We start from the raw sequence: 21,841 nt of genomic DNA, 5'->3' as shown, positions 1-21,841 counted from the left end.
CTTGGGAAGTTTTTTTTCCTTTTAGAAGTCTACTTTGTCTGATTACATTACATTACATTGAGTTTATATAGCGCCAAAGGGTTTGCTCAGCGCTGTACAATAGAGGGGGGGACAATACATGAAACATTACAGCAGCTACGAACAGCACACGAGGGGTAAGAGGGCCCTACTCTTTCGAGCTTACAATCTGGGAGGGAGGGGGTAGTGGTACAGGAGGAAGTGGCTGTGGGGGATGGAGTGGTAGGAGGAATGAAGGAGAGCAGCAGTTAGGTGAGGGTGGGGTAGGCTTCCCTGAAGAGGTGGGTTTTCAGGGAGCGCCTGAAGGTGAGGAGGGAAGGTGACAGTCTGATGGATTGGGGTAGTGAGTTCCAGAGGATGGGGGAGGACCTGGAGAAGTCTTGCAGACGTGCGTGTGAGGAGGAGACCAGGGAGCAAGATAGAAGGAGGTCCTGTGAAGAGCGAAGGGTACGGGTAGGGTGGTACTTGGGAATCAGGTCGGTGAGGTAGTTAGGGGCAGTGTTGTGAATGGCTTTGTAGGTCAGAGTGAGTAGTTTGAATTTGATGCGTTGGGCGATAGGGAGCCAGTGGAGGGAGAGGCAGAGGGGGGTGGCAGAGGTGGAGCGGCTGGTGAGGTGGATGAGTCTGGCAGCTGAGTTCAGGATGGTCTGAAGCGGGGAGAGTTTGCACTGGGGTTGGCCGGTGAGGAGGGAGTTGCAGTAGTCAAGGCGTGAGATAATCAGGGAGTGCACAAGTAGTTTAGCGGTGTCTGGGGTAAGGAAGGTGCGTATTTTGGCGATATTGCGGAGGTGGAGCCTGCATGTGTTTGTCAGTGATTTGACATGAGGTCTGATAATAGGGACAGAAAATTCTTAAATCCTCATAATATATATCTTAACAGACAAGTAAATTACGAACAGATACTTGGCTAATTTCAATGTCCCTCCACAATTGGAGATACTCTCAGCACCAAAAGAAACGATAAGTTGAATTTCTAAGCTACATTAATTCAAGGATTTTTCCAATATAGACATTCAAGATTGTCACTTACATTCTTACAACTCGCCATGAACTGCATAAAAATATAGTGTTGTATAGACTGGACATCCAAAAGCACAATCCTGTTGTTCAAACTTTAACCCACAAAAGGGTCGGGCCTGGTACAGAAAGGGTCCCCCAGTCCGGTAATGCGGCGGGGGACCTCTTTGTGGCCTTGTGGAGCGATGGGCAGATTTCCTTCTGCCCTCTTGGTATGATCCACGCTGTTCCGTGTCGGCCTCCAACATGGTGCCCACTCCGTCTCAGGAAAGGAGTCATTCCGGGGCCAGATGCGACACCAATGCATATGGCGTGATTGCGCCTACGTAGTTGTGTTGAACACCGGGAACCGCATGACATGTGCCATCTTCCCCTTCAGGGGATATCATCCACATATGGGAGGAGAAACACATCCTACTCATGTTGGAACCTATAAAAAGCCTCTATTACCATTATTTGATACAGCTTCTAATATGGAGTTTGGTCCCAGGAGGAAATACATGTACAATGCCTGGTACTGACCCTTTGGTGGGTTAAAGTCTGAACAACAGGATTGTACTTTGGGTGTCCAGTCCATAAAGCACTATTTTTATGCAGTTCATGGCGAGTTGTCAGAATGTAAGTGATCATCTTGAATGTCTACATTGGAAAAACATTTCAATATAGCTTAGATATTTAACATCCTTTTCTGTTGCTGCTGAGGAGGTTATTTTTAATTGTGGAGAGACATTGAAATTAGCCAAGTATCCGTTCGTAATTTACATATCTGTTAAGATATATATTATGAGGATTTAAGAATTTTCTTTCCCTATTAATATCGGCCAAATTATAGAAAAAAAAGCAAACAAAAACCACCTTTCCAAAATACGCTTGATGCATTGTTATACTTTTAAGATATTATACATGGTAAATTAACAGATATACGCTCTGTCACAACGGTGTCTGATGTGGCACCTGTGGTTCCTGCATGTAAAACAATAGCCTCATCCTATGAGGAAGATTTATTTTCAGCTATAGAGAAATATGTATAAAGGATTAATTACTGACAATTGTTTTAGAGTGGTATCCTTTCTCTGAGGAAGAATCTGTACTAAGGTATTTGAAACGCATTGGTTTTAGGCTGAATGCATTTAGTCTAAAATTGAGGTTGCAAGATTGAAATCTGCGTTAAGGGATACCATTAGTCATTTATTGTAATAACTACAAATACTGTGAAGCAAACATGTTAAGAACTGCTGTATTTTATTGGTGAAATGTGTTTATGCGATATGTATCAATGTGTCAATCTTTTAAATAATTGTTTTGTATACATTCGAAGGATGCCTTAAAAATACCACAAAATGTAAGATAACTATTACAGTCTCAAGAGCACGGAGGAAATTCCAGGAGACAGGCAGTTACTCTAAGAGCTGAAAAAGGCCATAGAAGATCATTAACCCATCAGCAGAACTGGTATCTGCTCCTTTGTGCAAGAAGGAACAGGATGAGCCACTGCCAGAGCCCTACAAAATGACCTCAAGCAGGCCACTGATGTGAATGTCTCTGACCAATCAGAAACAGACTTTATGATGGTGGCCTTAGGGCCCGACGTCCACTAGTGGGCCCTGTGCTCACTGCTTGGAACCATAGAGCTCAACTTGCATTTGAACACCAGAATTGGCAGGCCTGCCACTGGCACCGTGCTCTTCACAGATGAGAGCAGGTTCACCCTGAGCACAGTTGAAAGACGTAGCAGGGTCTGGAAAAGCTGTGGAGAACATCATGCTGCCTGTAATATCGTTCAGTATGACTTTTGGTGGTTGTCAGTGATAGTCCAGGGAGGCTTATCCATGGAGAGACCCACAGACTTCTACAAGCTGGACAATGGCACCCTGACTGCCATTAGGCATCAGGATGAAATCCTTGGACCCATTGTCAGACCCTACGCTGGTGCAGTGGGTCCTGGGTTCCTCATGGTGTACGACAATGTCCGGCCTCATGCGGAGAGAGCATGCAGGCAGTTCCTGGAGGATGTTCAGAGTCTATAGAAACACGTGAAACCCCACAAAAAATAGGTTTTGTTTATAAAGTCTTCTAAATTAACAGGAATCCTCCTATAAAAAGGAAAAATTTATTTGAACGCCTCCTGTGAAATTCCTTAAAAGAAAAAAAAAAAAAAAAAAAAAAAAAACGCAAATCGTGCATTATCAAAAAACGCATGATAACTTTCAAAAACGTATTCAGTAAAATGTGGAAATACGTGAAAAACACTTCAAAATAAAGTGCACAAATGTGTCACACTCCACCTAGTGAGGCTGTAACTATAACTTCCCCATAAAATAATGTGCTCTCCAATTCACAGTTATGACAGGTGAATAATAAACCACCACCTATTTGGCTTATACACCTTACCAGATAACCGATTATAAACGTGTATTCGTACAAAGGAGGAGTCTTCCAAACATTTATGGACGCCCTCTACTTATCAAATAGTCACGCTGTGCAAGTTGACCCCCTTGCCTTCACCCGTTTCTATATATGCACCTTACCAGATGGTTAAAAGTGAATGCCGTATAAAGATGTTTCTTAATTCCATGTCATGTCCAGGTTGTATCAGCGTCATCACATGTGTAAAACATAACCAAATATAGTGTAGTATGTACCATAAGCAAAAACCTTTAATCTCCTAAAATATGCTCACAGGAACAGAGTGAAAAAACCAGCATTCGAAGTATTGGCAATTTCCTATGGACAAAACCTTTTCCAATATTGCTGCTTTGTGACTACCTGTCGACGTCCGACGTCACTGACGCACCTGTCACTTCCTGACTTCAACGGAGGCTCCAATAGAGACGCTGAACTACTGGACTTTATGACTGACTTTCGGGGAAGAAAGGATATTTCAGCGTTGAGGGCATTTCACAATATTTTTGGGATAGCACCGATTTATTACAAGTTCCTGGAGGATGAAGGAATTGATACCATTGAATGGCCCCCATGCTCACCTGACCTAAATCCAATAGAACACCTCTGGGATATCATGTTTCAGTCCATCCGACGCCTACAAGTTGCACCTCATGCCCTGGGCCAGATCTGGGAGGAAATACCCCAGGACACCATCCATCGTCTCATTAAGAGTATGCCCCGACGATGTCAGGCATGCATACAAGCAGTGGAGGCCATGCAAACTACTGAACACCATTTTGAGTTACTGCAATGAAATTTCAGCAAAAATAGACTAGCCTGCTGCATAATTTCACTTTTATTTTTGGGGTGCCTTTGAATTCAGTCCTCTGTAGGTTGAGAATTTTTATTTCCATCAAACGATGGGGCATCCTTACGTTCCTAACACATTACCCAGTCCATATCAGTATAGATATCCAGCATGATATTTTTCCCCATTGAGATCTGATGTGTTTTCAAAGTGTTCCTTTAATTTTTTGAGCAGTACACACACCACTTTCTTTTACCTGTGTACAACAGCTGCTTGGAAGCGATCCCTTCCATCTGACAGTTGACTTGTCAGATTTACAGCTGGGGAGGTGTACAAAACCCCCTGCTGCCACCAAGGTGTGCTATGTCAGTGACAGCAAAAGGGTTCAACCTTCCAGATGCCCAACCCCCCCCCCCCCCCAAAAAAAAATAAAACCCACAGCACACAGAACTGGAGACCGCCTGCAGCTCAAAGAGGTCCCTCAGGTGCCATACAGTCACCAATGTTGGCTCAGATGAACAGAACTGAGAAAACCAAGAACGTGTGAACAGTAAATCTGAAAAATGGTTTTCAGATGACAAATCCAAAAACTCTCACACCTAATCTAATGCACACTGATAGGAAAGGATGGAAACAAATCCTTGAGAGCATAAGCTTAGACAAAGGTCTGCCAGAGACTACTAGAAATTGTAGAAGCAGTGGCTAAAAGATACCCCCACATCCCAAACTACATCCAGACATTGCAGGGAGATTTTTTGTGAACTGGAGACGGACAGGGATGAAGAATGTCCTGGTAAACATGAAAGGAAGAAAGCAGTTAGGGAAGAAGTCATGCATTTCACCTCCACCTTATTCCTATGAAAACCAAGTAAGAGTTCCCTGCAAGATAAGCTACCAGTTCAGACAGTGGTGATGAAATATAACACACCATGCAGTTTAGAGTAAAAAATTAGTCATTTCTAATAGTTTAAGAAAAAAAAAAGAAACCTGACCCTTGTCAGGCTGAGCGTCAAATGCTGTTCCAGGCCCCGGAAGGATTCATTCCACAGACCTAATGCAGTGGGAGCCCAGAAACTCAAAGTGAAGTATGCCTTCCATGTCTGATAATAGACTTTGTGGAAACAGATTTCCTTGCTTTTAGTGTTTTCAGACTTGAAGCCCAGGGGGCAGGGGCATCTAACAGCCATTCTGTCAAGCCTGTCAAAGCAAGATGACAGATTTGTCCTTGGAACGAGAATTTTAACGATCTGGCAATTTCCACAGAGCGCCTACCAGGTGGGCATACCACGTTTGTCTAGGCCAGGGGTGGGCAAACTTTTTGACTTGAGGGCCGCAATGGGTTCATATATTGGACCCGGGGGCCGGACCAAGAGTAGATGAATGATGTGTATGTGTCATCCATAGTAAGTATAGTAATATTCCCGCATAGTAATTCACCCCCCATATAGTAATTAACCCCCCATATAGTAATTCACCCCCATATTAAGTCCCCCCTGTGTCAATTCACTTACCTTTGATCCGCGCGTTCCTCTCGCCGCGTTCCCGCGCCGTTCCGGTGTAGCATGAAAATCTGTATCCCATGAGGATCTGTCCCCCTCGGCGTATCTGCCAGTTTCAGGCATTAGCAGCCGATCGGCGATCTCCGGCACATGCGCAGATACGTCCAGGGGGACAGATCCTCATAGGAGACAGATTTTCATGCTACATCGGTCTTCAGGGCGGACTGTGAGAGGAGCCTAGCCCCCCTCGCGTTCGTCACGCTGCCCCGCCTACACACATCCTGACAGCCATCCTGACAGTATCACGCTCCGCGGCCGGATTAAAAGGTCCGCCGGGCCGTAGTTTGCCCATTGCTGGTCTAGGCCAATGCAGAGCAATGAAGATCACTGGAATGCACTCAATCTCGATCCTGTGAAGCAAAAAAAAATACATTTCAGGGAATGAGAAGTCGAGATCAGTGTCGAGCAGTCACATCTGTGCATCTGGAAGAAATCTGTCCAGTTTGCTGAATCCTGGAAGCCCACATCCAGTGCCCTCCACCTGAGATACCTCAGGGTGAAAGAACCACTTCTCCGTGTCCATGCATTGCTCACTGAAGAAAATCTGCCTGCCAACTGCTTACGCCCCAGCTACCTAGGCTGGTATGTAGGTTCCACCCAGGACAAGGTCAAATTACCTCTTGCCACAGAGAGACTTCAGGTTCCTCCCAGAATGATTCAAGCCACTGCTGCGGGCTTATTTTTCTGAATCCAATGACCCTCCACAGCAGGATGGTCCAATACTGCAGAGGCAGCCAAATTGCCAGAAGGTCTAGGACAGCAATGGGCAAACTACGGCCCGGCGGACCTTTTAATCCGGCCCGCAGCCAGGGCAGGCAAACAGGATGTGTGTAGGCGGGGCAGCGTGACGAACGTGAGGGGAGCTAGGCTCCTCTCACAGTCCGCCCTGAAGACAGGAACGGCGCGGGAACACGGCGAGAGGAACGCGCGGAGCAAAGGTAAGTGAATTGACACGGGGGACTTGGCTTACTACTTGGGGAGGAATAGTACTATGGGGGATGAAATACTATATGAGGGATGAATTACTATGGGGGATGAATTACTATATGGGGGATGAATTACTATGCTTACTATGGGGGAATATTACTATACTTACTATGGATGACACATACACATCATTCATCTACTCTTGGTCCGGCCCCCGGGTCCAATATATGAACCCATTGCGGCCCTCAAGTCAAAAAGTTTGCCCACCCCTGGTCTAGGATGTTGATTGGGGGGATGAAAACACCAATGATCAAGTCCCCCCACAATGACAGAGTGTCCGGGACTCATTACAACCGCTGCAAGCTGTCAGTCATAAGGATCTGCCAAAGACTAGAAGGATTTTCAATTCCAAGACTGCATTCCTGGGCCAGCAAGACAGTGACAACCCAGTTTTCAGTGACAGTACACCCAGAGATGTAGTTGACTGGTCGCAAAAATGACTGATGCACTGCTAAACAGTCAGACACATTCACACCTGACACCAAGTGATCCTTCAGGTCATGTAAGTATCCCACAATGGAGAGGCCATGAGAGTGCAGCAGTGCCAATGGTTGAGCCAGCATCTGGAGAACACCCAAGGTGCAGACGAGAAGCCAAGAATCCAAAAAGGACAGGGCCACACAGCAAAGCATAGAAATTGTCTCATGTCCTCTTTCTAGCACATCAGCAAACACACTTGATATCCACAAGTCAGAAAGTCTCTGTTGAATGGACACTAACAGATTTGGTGGATTCTATACAAAATTTCTGAAACCAAATGAAGGCCAGAGCTTTGCGGTCCAATACAGTGCAGATGTCCTTCTTAGGTTATAGAATTGGAGTGTACAGCATGGTGGAAAAAAAAACCAAGCTTGGATTAAATCTGACACTGGCAAAACATTTTGCACAGGAAAGAGAAAGCTGGTGTAGCAGATGGGCCAGCAAAATAGCCAAACAAAAAGGCATGAAGTCAAATGGGGGGTGACCATCAGCTTAAAGGGTACTAGGGCCAGAGAAGACAAACTCCTCACGCAATTAAAGCCAAGATTAAGCTATCAAGTTCATCTGATCTCCCTTTCCTTGCACTTGTTGCTCTTGAGATTTGCCATGCCTGTGAATATCCTCCCCAGAGGTACCTGTAACCTCCACAGCTGAGAATACTTCAGTGTTCGGCACTTGTAGGCCGCAGTAAAAGCCACTTAATGCAGTAACCACTGCTACATTGTGCCACTAAGACAGTAGGTTTTGCCGGTCAAATGTTTTGCAAAGAAAGACGAAAAAGCAGGGTCTGCAGCTGTAACAACCAAAAGTGAGGCAGCACAGGCACAAAATAGTCATGTAGGGTAGCGCACTGGTGTAGTAGCACCATTTCAGACAAACAACTGAGGCTAACTGGGTCATACGATTATACAGTGTCCAATTACCTGAAATAGTTGCATATAACCCAGTCAGAATAATTAAACACGTCCAGAGCAATTTATTTTTTTGCTAGAAAACTCCACTGAGCATATATTTTCTGAAAGCATAGGCTGTAATGGTGGCAGTTGCAATTTATGTCGCATGACATTTGCTCAACAGTTTATAAAATCTATGTTCTCATGAAAAACACAAACGCATTTTAGTTCACATAAAATACATTTCCACCACTTTCCATTAAGGACTGGCACCTTTGGGGACCGGTTGGTGGGTGCTGAGCGGGTATTGGCAGGTACCCGCTCCCATTTCTGCTGCGATCGCCTAGGTGATCGGAAGGGGAAGTTGTCCTCCTACACTCCCCGTAGTCTTATGGGACCCATGACAGGTCCCAGAAGATGACAGGGCCATTGAGGAAGCGCAGCGCTACTTGCGCATGCGCAGTGGGCACCTGACTGTGAAGCCGCAAGTTGTCACAGCCGGGTGCCCACACTGAAGATGCCAGCGCCTGGAATACAGGACGGGCAGTGAACCAGGCTACGGTGGGGGCACCGTGGGATTGTGGGACAGGTGAGTGGCTATTTTTTAAAAGTCAGCAGCTACTGTTTTTGTAATTGCTGGCTTTTTTTTTTTTTTTTTTACAGAGTGAGTGGAACTCCGCTTTAAGCTTTTCTGACTAGCAAAAGGCATTGTTACTCTTTAGCAGGATATTTAAAGAAGATCTTCACCCAAAAGGGGAAGTCCCACTTGTTTGCATCCTTACCCCTTCACTGCAACATTTGGCACTTTTTGGGGTGGAGGCAGAAGCTGGTACCTGGTTTTGACAGGTACCTGCTACCACTTCCGGTCAGATTGGCATGGCAACGTTTGGCCCCTCCTCCTTCTGGAACACATCGCAGGTCCTAGAAGACTGCAGGACTATTCACAAAGTGCAGCACAGATAAAAGGAAACCAGCTGTGAAGTGGGAAGACTTCACTGCCAATTTCCCTTACCGATGCTGACGACTGCACCCAAAAGCAGATTGCAGAATTGGCTTGGGCGAGCACATCACTGGATCCCTGGACAGGCGAGTTTTTTTTTTTCTTTAACTAGTTGCCGACCGCAGATAGCCGAATGACGGCTTCACTGCGGCCGGCCAGTTCTGGGTGGACGTCGTATGACGTCCCCCCAGAACGCGCTCTCCTGCGCGCCCCAGGGGGCGCGCACCTGGCGATCTCCGTGATCGCTGTGTCCTACGGACACAGCTGATCACGTGATGTGGTAAAAGGCCGATCCCAGCGGCCTTCTACCACGTGATCAGCGGTGTCCAATGACACGCTGATCACAGGGAAATGCAAGTGCCGGTTCTCGGCTGCACTTTCCTCACGCTGTCAGATCGTGAGGAAAGTACTGCCGAGAACCGGCAGTTGTTACAGCGGGGATCGGCACCGATCATCAGGACACTGATGATCAGTGCCCTGATGATCGGTGCCCAGCAGTGCCACCCGCAAGTTCCGCCCACCTGTGCCCAGCAGTGCCACCCGCAAGTTCCGCCCACCTGTGCCCAGCAGTGCGCCCACTAGCTCCGCCCACCTGTGCCCAGCAGATCACCCACCTGTGCCACTCTGCAGTGCCACCCACCTGTGCCCAGAAGTGCCACCCACCTGTGCCCAGAAGTGCCACCCACCCACCTGTGCCGCCCACCCACCTGTGCCGCCCACCCACCTGTGCCGCCAGTCAGTGCCACCAGTCCGTGCCCATGGGTTGTGCCAGTCAGTGCCGTCTATCAGTACCCATCATCAGTGTCACCTATCAGTGCCGCCTATCAGTGCTGCATATTAGTGCCACCTATCCGTGCCACCTATCCGTGCCACCTCATTAGTACTGCCTATCAGTGCCGCCTATCAGTGCCCATCAGTGCTGCCTCATCAACGCACATCAGTGAAGGAGAAAAAAAATACCTGTTTGAAAAATTTATAATAGAAACAAAGAAAAATTTTTTTTTTCCAAATTTTTTTGCACTTTTTTTATTTATAGCGCAAAAAGTAAAGCGCCCAGTGGCAATTAAATACCACCAAAAGAAAGCTCTATTTGTGAGAAAAAAATGATCAAAATTTCATATGGGTACAATGTTGCATGACCGCGCAATTGTCAAAGTGCGGCAGCGCTGAAAGCTGAAAATTGGCCTGGTAAGGAGGGGGGTATAAGTGCCTGGTAGGCAAGTGGTTAAATAAAAGTATCTGTAGCTGAAGACTTAATTTTTTTGGGGGGGGACTGGAGGCTCCACTTTAAGAACGTCTGAAAAGTTAAAACGTAAAAAAGTACCATTCCCTATCTCTATATTGCACAGTATAGCACTATCTGTAGACTAGTCAAGTAAAATAGTCAATTGACAAAAATGAAACTTAGAACCGCAAAAATATGTACCTGCCATGATGTGATCGGCTTCTGCTACGCTGTTGTCTGTCAGACCGTCTGAAGGGAGAAGGTGCATGGAGAAAAACAAGTGAATACAAACCATAAGGATTTACTTAACGGTGAGATAGTTACAGTACAAGCATGGAAGACTTACGCTCTAGGACTGTAGGATCTCTCATAGTTCTGGTCATAAGATCGACTCCTGGACCTTCGCCTCTCATAACTGCGGCTTCTAGACCGCCTGTGTCTGTCATAATCATCATAACGTGAAGAACCATAGGAGCTCCGCCCCTCCTTGGCTTTCATTTGAGTGGGTGCTATGAAGTGCAAGATAAAAATGAAGATTGAAAGAAAATTAAAGCCCAACAATAGAAAATTTACTCCCTCTGAAAGGGTTAAATGCTTGTTATGGCTAGAAGTTAGTGTACAGGCTTTAGTACTTGCCTTACACCCCGGCCCCAGTGCTCTCCCCTGCCCAAAGCTCCAGTCTCTGAGCACATCCTCAGGTCAAATATACAGACGTCAAACAGCTGAATCACTGAAGGGCTGTGCTGAAGTGAGGAATAAGGCAAGTATTCACCATATTCAAGCACTTCTTGAAATAGCAAGCATGTTACTCTTGCAGTGGAGGGGGTGGAGCAGCAGCTAGGAGGGTTATTAAAAAAACAAACAACCAAACACCACACTGTGCAAGACTCTCCCACCTCCCCTCCATACAGCAATGCATTTCTAGGAACAGATCCTATTGAAAGCAGATAATTCTCTACATTCTGGGTCATTTAAAAATGCAAGCAAATACAGTGACACTGGTGTTTTAATCCTACAATACATATTTTGCACAATACGTTAAAAGTGCATCTAGGTTTGGAACACCTAGATAAATTACCTAACAAGTTTCATTTCACAATGTTCACATGCCACCAATTATGTGTGAATCTGAAAACATCCTCAAATTTATTGCTTTTTGATGAGAAAAATAGATTTGGTATATGCTCTTCAGAGACAAAACACATCCAATGTAAAGTACATAATCAAATGCAAGAATATCAGTGTCATGTAGGGAGACTACAAATTTTTTAAATACCAGAGTAGTGCTAGCCACTTGTGTAAAATACATATCTTGCCAAAATAACTTATCAGCCCACTGTAAAACAGCAAAGCTCTGCACTTCCTGGCCAATAAATGGACAAAACAGGAGAGTGTGTGGGGTTGCATACAGAAAGCTTTAACATTATCCTTGAGTGACAGAGCTTTGTCTGAGCCAGCTGGTTTGCAAATAGACAGGAAAGTATTTTTATATTTGTTTTAAAAACATGGTTTTTACCTTTCTCTTGTTACTTCCTAGTTTCTAGGCCTAAGCAAACATCCCAAGAGTCTTCAGGAGGGGAGAAAGGAAGGAGGGGTTCTTTCAACTAAGCAACAGAAACAAGATATACCTGTGCTCAGGTAATCTAGTTTCTGTTGCATAGCAGGTCAGTAGCCATACCTAAACCTAGTAGCTCCCCCCCCCCACTAAGAAGCAATTCTCTGAGCATGTATTTCATGCTCCTAGAAGCTGAAGTGTTATCCTATGTGTCCATGCACACTACCTTATGCTAGAAGCATTTTTTGAGCTTCAGCATTTAAGAGCAGGGAAAAAAAAAAGGGTTTTTGTAGAGTTTTAAAGGAGCGTAATCATGGTAGAAAAAAACAGAAAAAAAAAACAAAAACCCAACACTGAACGCTCTTAAGAGCTTTTTTTTCTTCATGTACTGTAAAAACGCGAACGCTCCAAAATGCTATCAGGCATAAAACCGCTATTGTCAGCCTTTTTAATCCAGCATTTTTGTAGTTTTTGAAGAAAAAAAAAAAAAAAAACGTGTGTGCATGGAGCCCAATAATTTGTAGTTTCTTTTGCAGTCTCTCAGTTAAAGATGCATCTCAAGAAAAAAAGGCCTGCTAAATGCCCTGTGCACACAGCACTGGACCACAACCCCCTCAACTCGGTTGCGTCCTCATTTCTCCCCTGTAGTTTACACAGTCCAGAGCTGCAGCCCGCTATTTAGTGCAAAGTGTGAAATGGTCAGCTTATCTTGTGAAGCAGCTCAAGGATTCTTACATTCACAAAAGGGAACAATCTGACAACAGCACAAGCATTGTACTACACTAACCTGTCTCAGAATAACACAGTACCTGCCATGTGCTATTGTCAAGATTCCTTTTATTGACAAACACTTTAAGCTACAACAATTCACAACATAAGCTGATAGTTTACAATATCACTAAACTGAATAACAAGCTGCACCTCCAGACTCCAAACTAAAGAGGAGAGATGAGGAGACAGTACAATGATGCTGCCTGGCAACTTAGGGGGGGGTGAAAAGATGCCCGTCATGCCCCTCTCCTCCTGAACTGTCAGTCAGAAAGCCATCTCAGTTGATGTGTTGGACAGTTAGGTGGGCAGGGATAACTGACAGCACAGATCAGCAACCACTGCATGCATTTGGATGGGGACAAGAGCTATGTGCACAGGATACCCCAGGTATTTTACAAGCTTTTCTTCGGGCGATAGATGTTGGAAGAGTTTCAGAAGTATTTTAAAGGTTCTTTAGGAGGTCAAAACACTTACCTTATTGGTGCTTTAATATGAAAGCAGAAGATGAGAGTAGACTACAAAGTTCACAGCTCATGAACTTACAAAAAAAAAAAAAAATAGATGCCTTGGAGGCAATTAAATTGGTTGTCTTTTGAAAAAACCTGTAACGCACTAAACGATATCCCTATTTTCTGAAAATAAGCCATAAACATCCACTATTTAATGGTCCTGTAATTCTGTTTTTCATGAAGTAGTTTTCCGCTGCCATGCAACATCCTCTGAACTCCCACTTCCATTTGTTTGGAACAAGCAGTTCATGCTAGTTTGGGTCATGGTAACTGCTGTATGCACGCTACAAATGCCAGAGTCCAGCTTGGGAACGTACAAAAGAGGGTGGCCAAGTTCCTACATACAGTGAAACCATGGAAAATTAACATAGCAAGGCTTTTAGCGTTAACACCTACAGAATTTGTTTTAACCAGTGTTTAGAGTCACTTTAACTGCTTGCCCGCCGCCTTATAGAAGTAGTACTGCTGCAGGGTAGCAAGTGTACGCAAAATCACGTATATATACACACACGATTTGCATTTCCGGGTAGGGGGCACGCATGAGCCGCCCTACCCACGCCGCCATTGGTGGCTACGGATGTCAATCACTGGGTCCCGGCCAGATATTCCCTGCTGGCAACTGGCGATCGCCGAGTAACATTGAGAGGGGAGAACATGCTGCTGTGTATTTCTCTACACAGCAGCATGTTTCCCTAGTAAAAAAAACACAGCACATTATGTAAAACAGCACAGCAGTTAACCCTTTGATCGTCCCAGATGTTAACCCTTTCCTGCCCAGTGTCAGTGCTTTTTATTAGCACTGATCATTGCATTAGTATGTCAGTGGCAGTTCCCGCCCAGTGTCAAAATGTCCGCTGCAGTCCCGTAAATAAGTCGCTGATCTCCGCCATTACTAGCAAAAAAATTCAAATATAAATATTCAAGCATACCGCCATTTGCAGACGCTATAACTTTCACGTAAACCAATGTACACGTATTGGTTTTTTTTTTTTGTTTTTTTTTTTTTTTACGCAAAAGACATACAGCAGAATACATTTTGGCCTAAATTTATGATGAAATTTGATTTAAATTTCTTTACTGATTATGTTTTATAGCAAAAAGTCAAAAATATTAATTTTTTTTAAATTGTTGGTCTTTGTTTATAGTGTAAAAAATTAAAACCCACACACGTGATCAAATACCACCAAAAGGAAAAAAAAAAAAGACATAAATTTCATTTATGCACAGCGTTGCATGACCGCACAATTGTCAAAGTAATGCGTCATATCGCAAAAAATGGCCTGGTCAGAAGGAGGGTAAATCCTCTGCAGTGGTTAAAACAATAGTAAAAGATTTTCAATACTTACTTTTCCTGTCTCCCTGTGCAAACTGAATTTCAATCTGACGTCCACAAATCCATCTCCTGTCTAGGTTATGCAAAGCATCCTCGGCATCACGGACATCTTCAAATCTGCTTGCAGTCAAGGTTCTTTACAAAAAGATGAAAAGGCACTGGTTCCCACTAGAAGGTTAAATGTACGTACCAGCAGGGGTCATTACAATCCTATGTCTGCAGAATTACTGCTGCTCTCCACTCTGCTGAGGCATATTTAAGTCAATGGGTTCAGACATCCTACCTAAAACAGAAGGAAATGTAGGATTTGCCACTGCTGATCTTGAAAATGCCAGTTGCCCATCTCTGGCTTTAAATTTGTAAACCTTAAATTTTTTTAGGTGCATAAAGGTTTTTTGTTTTTTTCTTTTTCAGCAGCCTTAAAGGGATTCTTGCTCTGTGTGGAACCATGCTTCAGAGAGGTCTGACACTCCCCCTGCCGAGTCACACCTCTAGCTCTGCAATCCTCAATAGTCTTGCTCCTTGCTGACTGGGAAGCTCTGTCGGACTTGGTAGCGGGTTGTGTCAGCCCTCTACAGAAAAAGCATCAGACAGCACACTGGCAGGGGACAGGCTATTTTTTAAAGCAGTTTGTAGCCATTTTCTCAAGAAAACAGACAAAAGCTGGCCATAGTTTGGTAGAATTTTTAACAAACTTTCAAGACTAAGAAAGAAAGATTGTTTTTCTTATCGTTGGTCTATCAAAATTGACAGTCGTTTGACTGCACTGACAAGAAAACTCCTAGAAATTTCCAACTGTGCATGTTTTCATTTGATAAAGGCCACCCATTCAAAATCTTTCGAATGACATTCTGAGAATTTTCACACAAGTGTTCCTAAGAATTCATTCTACATTCTATGGCCAACTTAGGCTAAATGCACTCCAGATGCCTCAAAACAAAAAGGAGAGCAAAGTCTTATTTCAACTGAAGGTTCACTACTGGTGCTTTGAGTCACTTACCCAGGAAGAAGCACACAAGCTTAGAAAACTCAAATCTATAAATAAATATGATCTGCTGTCTTGTTCAATGCTTCCCTTCCCCCTCCCATTTTCAAAAATCATTGATTCAGCTTGTCAGCCAGGCAACTAGCATTTCAGAAGTACCAAGCTATGGCAGCCCCTATATTACTTCTTTTTACAATCAGATCTTTATTAAAATTCTCTTTTCAAAAAAACACACCATTCACAATAACCAAACTTAACTCTAGCTATCTTAAAAATATATATTTCACAGTCTACAATATATGCATATATGTTTACCAACAGACATACTCCATTTGCCCTCTGGAAACCCTTCAAATGTCTTAAATGATATACAATTATAAAGTGATTTTCCTATTTAAATACACCCTTTAAGGCTCTCTAAATATCCAGGAGACTGTCAATTTTTCCCAAGATTCAATTTACTTATTCAACTTTCCAAGAGCAATATCTCATTTCACTCCTATTTGTATCTGTGACAGTTAATTTCCACTTACTTTAATTCCTATAAGTGTACTGCCCTATTATCTACCAATAACCACCCCCCCATGTGCTTCACCCTACCAACCTATCCCTAATCATACCAGACCTAATCCTGGAATGACCAACCAATTACACCACAGTTTTGTAAATTTATCTGGACATCCCCTGTTGATAAACCATATATTCTCTAAGACTTCATTAATCATTTTTATCCAGAGAGCACAAGTTGGTAGAGTCATGGAAACCCATTTATTCGCGATCAATTTTCTTGCTATAAATAGATTAAGGATCGCCATCCAGGTCTGAGGATTATATACTTCTGTGTCCAGCCGCCCCAATACACATCTTGGGCTTCATCAGAATATTAACTCCAAACACATTAATAGTGTCTAACCAACTTGGGACATCTCCACATCATATGTCCCAACATTCCTCTCATATTGTGGACGTAACGGAATATCCCTCTTGTGCCACTTAAAACGTTTCTGGGGGATATATGTCCGATGTATATCAATTGGGTAAGTCTCAGATGCAGAAAGGGATACCTGTCCTATATTATAAAGAATATTTGCCAATACAATCTGCACCTCAGAATTTGATTTTGACCTTGTTTGTAACAGTGCATTATAAAGCCTTGTTACTTGTCCCCTCTTAGATTTCACTGCTAGACTTTGGTTAAGAATTGTGGGTAACAGACCCAGGGCATCTGTCTACACTGTGCGCACAATTATAAGGCGTTTTATTATTTATTATGCGTATTGTCCAACTCCAAGCTGTATAAACTTGAATGCTTATTGGATTTAAGCATATCAGGTGATGTGTATTTGTGTAATGAGGGAGGGTGTGGCCTAAGGAAATCAACACTCTGTATCAAGGTGTGCATAACCAGGCAGCTTTTTATCCTCAGAAAAATGGGCCAAAAAAAAAAAAAAAAAAAAGATTTAAATGACTCAAAGTCAAAAATGGTAAAGGTCTTTAGGAGGGATGCAGCACTTTTGAAATTGCTAAGATATTGGAGCATGATCTCAGAACCAAATGTTTTGCTGCAAACAGTCAAGTCAACAGGGTCACAAGAAAAGGGTTAAGGGGGGGGGGGGGGGGGGGGGGGGGCGGGGAACCCCCCCCCCCCCCCCCACACACACAAATTAGCTGCCAAAGATTTCCGAAGAATCAATCGTGAAGCTACCAGGAACCCAGTGCTTGAATCCTCCAGTGCTGTCATATTCCAGTACAGCAACCAACCTGGAGAACCCAAAAGTACAAGGTGTTCAGTGCACAGAAACATGGCCAAGGTGAGGAAGACTGAAACCCAAACAACTGGGCAAGACGGGTTGAACCATCAAGACTGGGCCAAGGAACATCAAAGACAATTTTCAAAGGTTTTAGGAACTGATGAGATGAAAGTGACTCTTGGTGGACAAGATGGATGGCTGGATCAGTAACTGGCACAGAGCTCCACTTTTACACAGATGCGAGCAAGGTGAAGGTGGGGTACTGGTATTATTAAAGAGCTAGATGGACCTTTTAGGATTGAAGGTGGACTCAAAATCAACTTCCAAACCTACTGTCAGTTTTCAGAAGACACTTTCTTCAAGCAGCGGTACATTAAAAAGTCTGCATCTTTCAAGAAGACTGATATTTATGCAGAACAATGCTCCATAGCATGCATCGAAGTAATCCACTGCATGGCTAGCCAGTAAAGGACATAAAGATGAAAGAATGACAGGGCCCCCTTCCTCACCTGAGCTAAACCCTATTGAGACTCTGTGGGCCCTTCTTAAACAGGAAGAACAGTGAAGGAAAACAGTACACCTCTCTGAACAGTTTCTGGGAGGCTGTGGTTGCTGCTGCGCAAAAAGTGGTCAGTCAACAGATCAAGAAACTGACAGATTCCATGAAAGGAAGGCTTATGACTGTTATTTAAAAGAAGGGTGTCTATACTGGTCACAGATTTTTTTTTTTAATGTCAGAAAATGTTTATTCTGAAATTTTATTGGTTTATTTTCATTTGTTAAAGTGAGAATAATAAAGTGAGCTGGGAAAATTTTCGTTTTTCATTTAAATGCATAATTCAGCACACTAAAAGTTTCCCAAAAAGTGTGCACACATTCTAAAAGCCAAAACCTCACTTTTACTTTCTGAAATATTCAGGTTTACGATTAACATTTTAGATTGACCGAGAGCACTGTAGCTGTTAAATAATGAAATTAATCCTCAAAAATACAAGTTGCCTAATAATTGTGCACACAATGTAGACTGGTTTTGGAAAGCATGCCTGAGCTGCAAATTATGAGAAAAACTTTTGGTAGGCAGACCAATTTCCTCCTGCAAGGTCTGAATATCTTTCAAATGTTGACCCCCCCCCCCCCCCCGATATAGTTGTGGGATGTACACAGCCTCTTTCTGACCATTTATTAAATTCCTGCAGTTTTAATAGCTCTGAAAAAACTGAAGTTCTGAAAGATTCAGGAGGAATCAGTATACCCTTATACTGACAATCTTTAATCCTATTCCAAACCATGTCTATCATAGCTAGAGTGAGGAACCAATTGGTAGATTGTTTAGAGGCTAATCTGAATTTGCCCGCCTCTAAACAACCAAAAACCTAGAAATAATGTAAAAACCTAGAAATAATGTAGACAGTATTTTCTTAATTTGATAATTACTCACATTTTTCTACCAACCCATTAAATGTTGGTGCTGCGCTGAGAAATGGTCTGGCCGTTCCAACCCAATTCCTATACTACCATTTTCCTTACCTTCCTGCAATAGTTCTAATTTTATGCACGAATTGAGCTTTTTCCCAGATAAGCATACCGATTACAGCCCTGGCCAAAAGAATGGAGAATGACAAATTTTTTTACATAGTCTGCTGCCTCAGTTTTTATGATGGCAATTTGCATATACTCCAGAGTGCTATGAAGAATGATCAGATCAATTCCAAACAAAAAATAATTTCCACTGCATTTCAGCCCTGCTACAAAATGACCAACTGACATGTCAGTGATCCTCTCTGTAACACAGGTGTCAGTGTTGAGGACAAGGCTGGAGATCACGGTCATGCTGATTAAGTTAGAATGACAGATTGGAAGCTTTAAAAAGCAGGGTGGTGCTTGAAATCATTGTTCTTCCTTTATTAACCATGGTTACCTGCAAAGAAACGTGCAGTTATTGCTTTGCACAAAAAGGGATTTACAGTAGAGATGCACCGAAATGTTTTGGACGAAAACAGCCCTTTCAGCTGGCAGTCAAATTGAAAAAAAAAAGCGCACCGATACGGGTGCCGAAAAACCCTGCCGGCCCCTCGGTAGTTCAGTCTTACCTGAGAAAGCATCGATCCCGGCATAGAGATGAGTGAAGGAAAGATGGCCGCCACACATCTTTATGCCCTTGGGAGAACCGGAGCGATGTCACTTCTGGGTTTTTTTTTTTTTTTTTTTAAAAAGCACTAGGATCAATGCTTTTTTTTTTTAATCTAATGCTATACATTGCAGAGGAGAGATGTGGGGTCTTAATGACCCCATATCTCCCCATAAAGAGGACCTGTCACTAATTATTTCTATCACAAGGGATGCATGCATTTCTTGTGATAAGAAAAAAAGTGATTACAAATTTTTTTTAAAAGTGCACAAAAAAAAAAAAAAAAAAAAAAAAGTTTCAAGTGCCCCCGTCCCCCCTGTGCTCACATAGTGGTGAACGCATACGTAGGCCATGCCCATATATGTAAATGGTATTCAAACTACACGTGAGGTACCACCACGAACGTCGGAGAAAGAGCTATAATTCCTGCACTAGACCACCTCTGTAACTTTACACTGCTAACCTGTAGAAATTTTCACAGCATGACCCATTGAGATTTAAGTATCGCAGTTTCACAGCATTCCACGAGCGTGCGCAATTTTAAAATGCGACATTTTGGGTATTTATTTGCCGTAACATCCTTTTACAAAACTGGGGTGTAATATATATACATACATACATACATACATATATATACATATACATACACACACACACACATACATACACACACACACACAGACACACATTTTTTTTTAATCAAAGTGTATTTTTTTCCCAAAAATATATATTCATTTTTAAAAACTGCATTTTGGTTTTCAGCCAAGTGCATTTTGAATTTTCGTTTTCGGCACCCGAACTTTCATTTCGGTGCACCACTAATGCACAGGCAAAGATACTGCTGCTTCTAAGATAGCAGCTGAATCAACCATTAAGTGGGTCATCAAGAACTTCAAGGAGAAAGGTTCAATTGTTGTGAAGGCAGCTTCAGGGCGCCCAAAAAAGTCCAGCAAGCACCAGTACGGTCTTCTAAAGTTGATTCCGCTGCGGGATCAGGACACCACCTGTGCAGACCTTGCTCAGGAATGTCAGCAGGAAGGTGTGAGTGCATCTGCACACACAGTGAGGAGAGACTATTGAAGGATGGTTTGGTGTCAAGAAGAGCAGCAAAATCACTTCTCTCCAGGCACACCATCAGGGACGCACTGATTCTGCAAAAAGGTACAGGAACTGGATGGCTGAGGACAGGCATAAAGTTATTTTCTGATGACTCCCGTTTCCAATTGTTTGGTGTCATGCCAACAGTAAAGCATCCTGAGACAATTCATGTGTGGGGTAGAACAGCATCATGAAGAATGGTACAAAAAAACATCCTCAGAGAGCAACTTCTCCCAACCATCCAAGAACAATTTGGTGACAAACAATGCATTTTCCAGCATGATAGTTAGCACTTTTTCTTTATGACAAGGTTCTCCAACAAACAAAACAAAACATCAAAATTTTGGGTCCATGCCAGAGACATTCCCCAGACCTTAATCCCATTGAGAACTTGTGGTCAGTCCTCAAGAGGCGGGTGAAAGAGGAAAAAAAACACCCCACAAATGCTGACAAACTCCAAGCATTGATTATGCAAGAATGGGCTGCCATCTGTCAAGATGTGGCTCAGAAGTTGATTGACAGCATGCCTGGGAAAATTGCAGAGGTCTTGAAAAAGGGTCAACACTGCAAACATTGACTTTCTGCATAAAAATGTATAGATGTCAACAAAAGCTTTACAAACTTATGAAATACTTGTAATTATGCATCAGTATACCATAGTAACATCTAACAAAAAGATCTAAAAACACAAGCAGCAGACTTCGTGAAAAAAAATATTTGTGTCATTTTTAAAAAATTCTTGTCCAGGGCTGTATAGTGTTCAGTCGTAATAAAACAAAACAAGAAGCCACACTGAAGCATTTGGTAAAGCATATAATAATTGTGGCATCCAAATTTTAATTAAGGTTTAAGTAAGGCTTATAGGTTTCTGTTTAAATTTAATAGCTAGTGGGTTATTTAAATCTGCATACCTAGAGATATCCCAATGTATAACTATTCCCAAATACACAATGTTTCTATCACCTAGCATGAGAACAAACATATCCCAATTTATTTTGAAGCCTGAATGGGAGCCAAAATTAGTAATAGACATTAGGCCTTCTATGGATGTACCGTGAAGGAAATAAGTATTTCCTTCACTGTCTTACATTTCATTATAAGAGCTCATGTACACAGGGCATTTGGAAAACTCTTCTGACCACTGGAAACTGACTGCTAGAAAACCTAGGTTAAAAAACATCAGTTTAGCCGCGTTTGCATACCGCGTTTAGAAGCGTTTTTAAAAGATAACGCAGGAGACCATCCCAAATGCCCAGAAAAATAATAAATTGATTATTTATGACATTTTGAGAGAAATAGAGAGAGCAGTACATGTTGAGACTACCTGTCTTTTATGGTT

The 21,841-nt window shown here is 43.0% G+C and overlaps 1 protein-coding gene across 2 annotated transcripts in view; it reads right to left on the bottom strand.

Annotated features, from left to right (window-relative positions):
* SRSF10 (serine and arginine rich splicing factor 10) overlaps nt 1-21,841 on the bottom strand; it is a 42,635-nt gene that overhangs the window by 7,464 nt on the left and 13,330 nt on the right. The window contains exons 3-5 of one of the 2 annotated variants that reach the window (XM_089688777.1): nt 14,554-14,657; nt 10,719-10,881; nt 10,574-10,621 (exon numbers count right to left, since the gene is read on the bottom strand). In XM_089688777.1, the coding sequence (XP_089544903.1) occupies nt 10,574-10,621; nt 10,719-10,881; nt 14,554-14,657 (315 nt within the window). Of the gene's footprint in view, nt 1-10,573; nt 10,622-10,718; nt 10,882-14,553; nt 14,676-21,841 lie in introns of both variants that reach the window. The other variant, XM_089688778.1, reaches the window with a different exon arrangement.

This window comes from Staurois parvus, unplaced genomic scaffold (genome assembly GCF_062004578.1).
Source record: "Staurois parvus isolate SC_StPar_1 unplaced genomic scaffold, SC_StPar_1.0 ptg000454l, whole genome shotgun sequence".
NCBI classification, from domain to species: domain Eukaryota; kingdom Metazoa; phylum Chordata; class Amphibia; order Anura; family Ranidae; genus Staurois; species Staurois parvus.
This window is presented reverse-complemented; position numbering and strand designations above follow the sequence as displayed.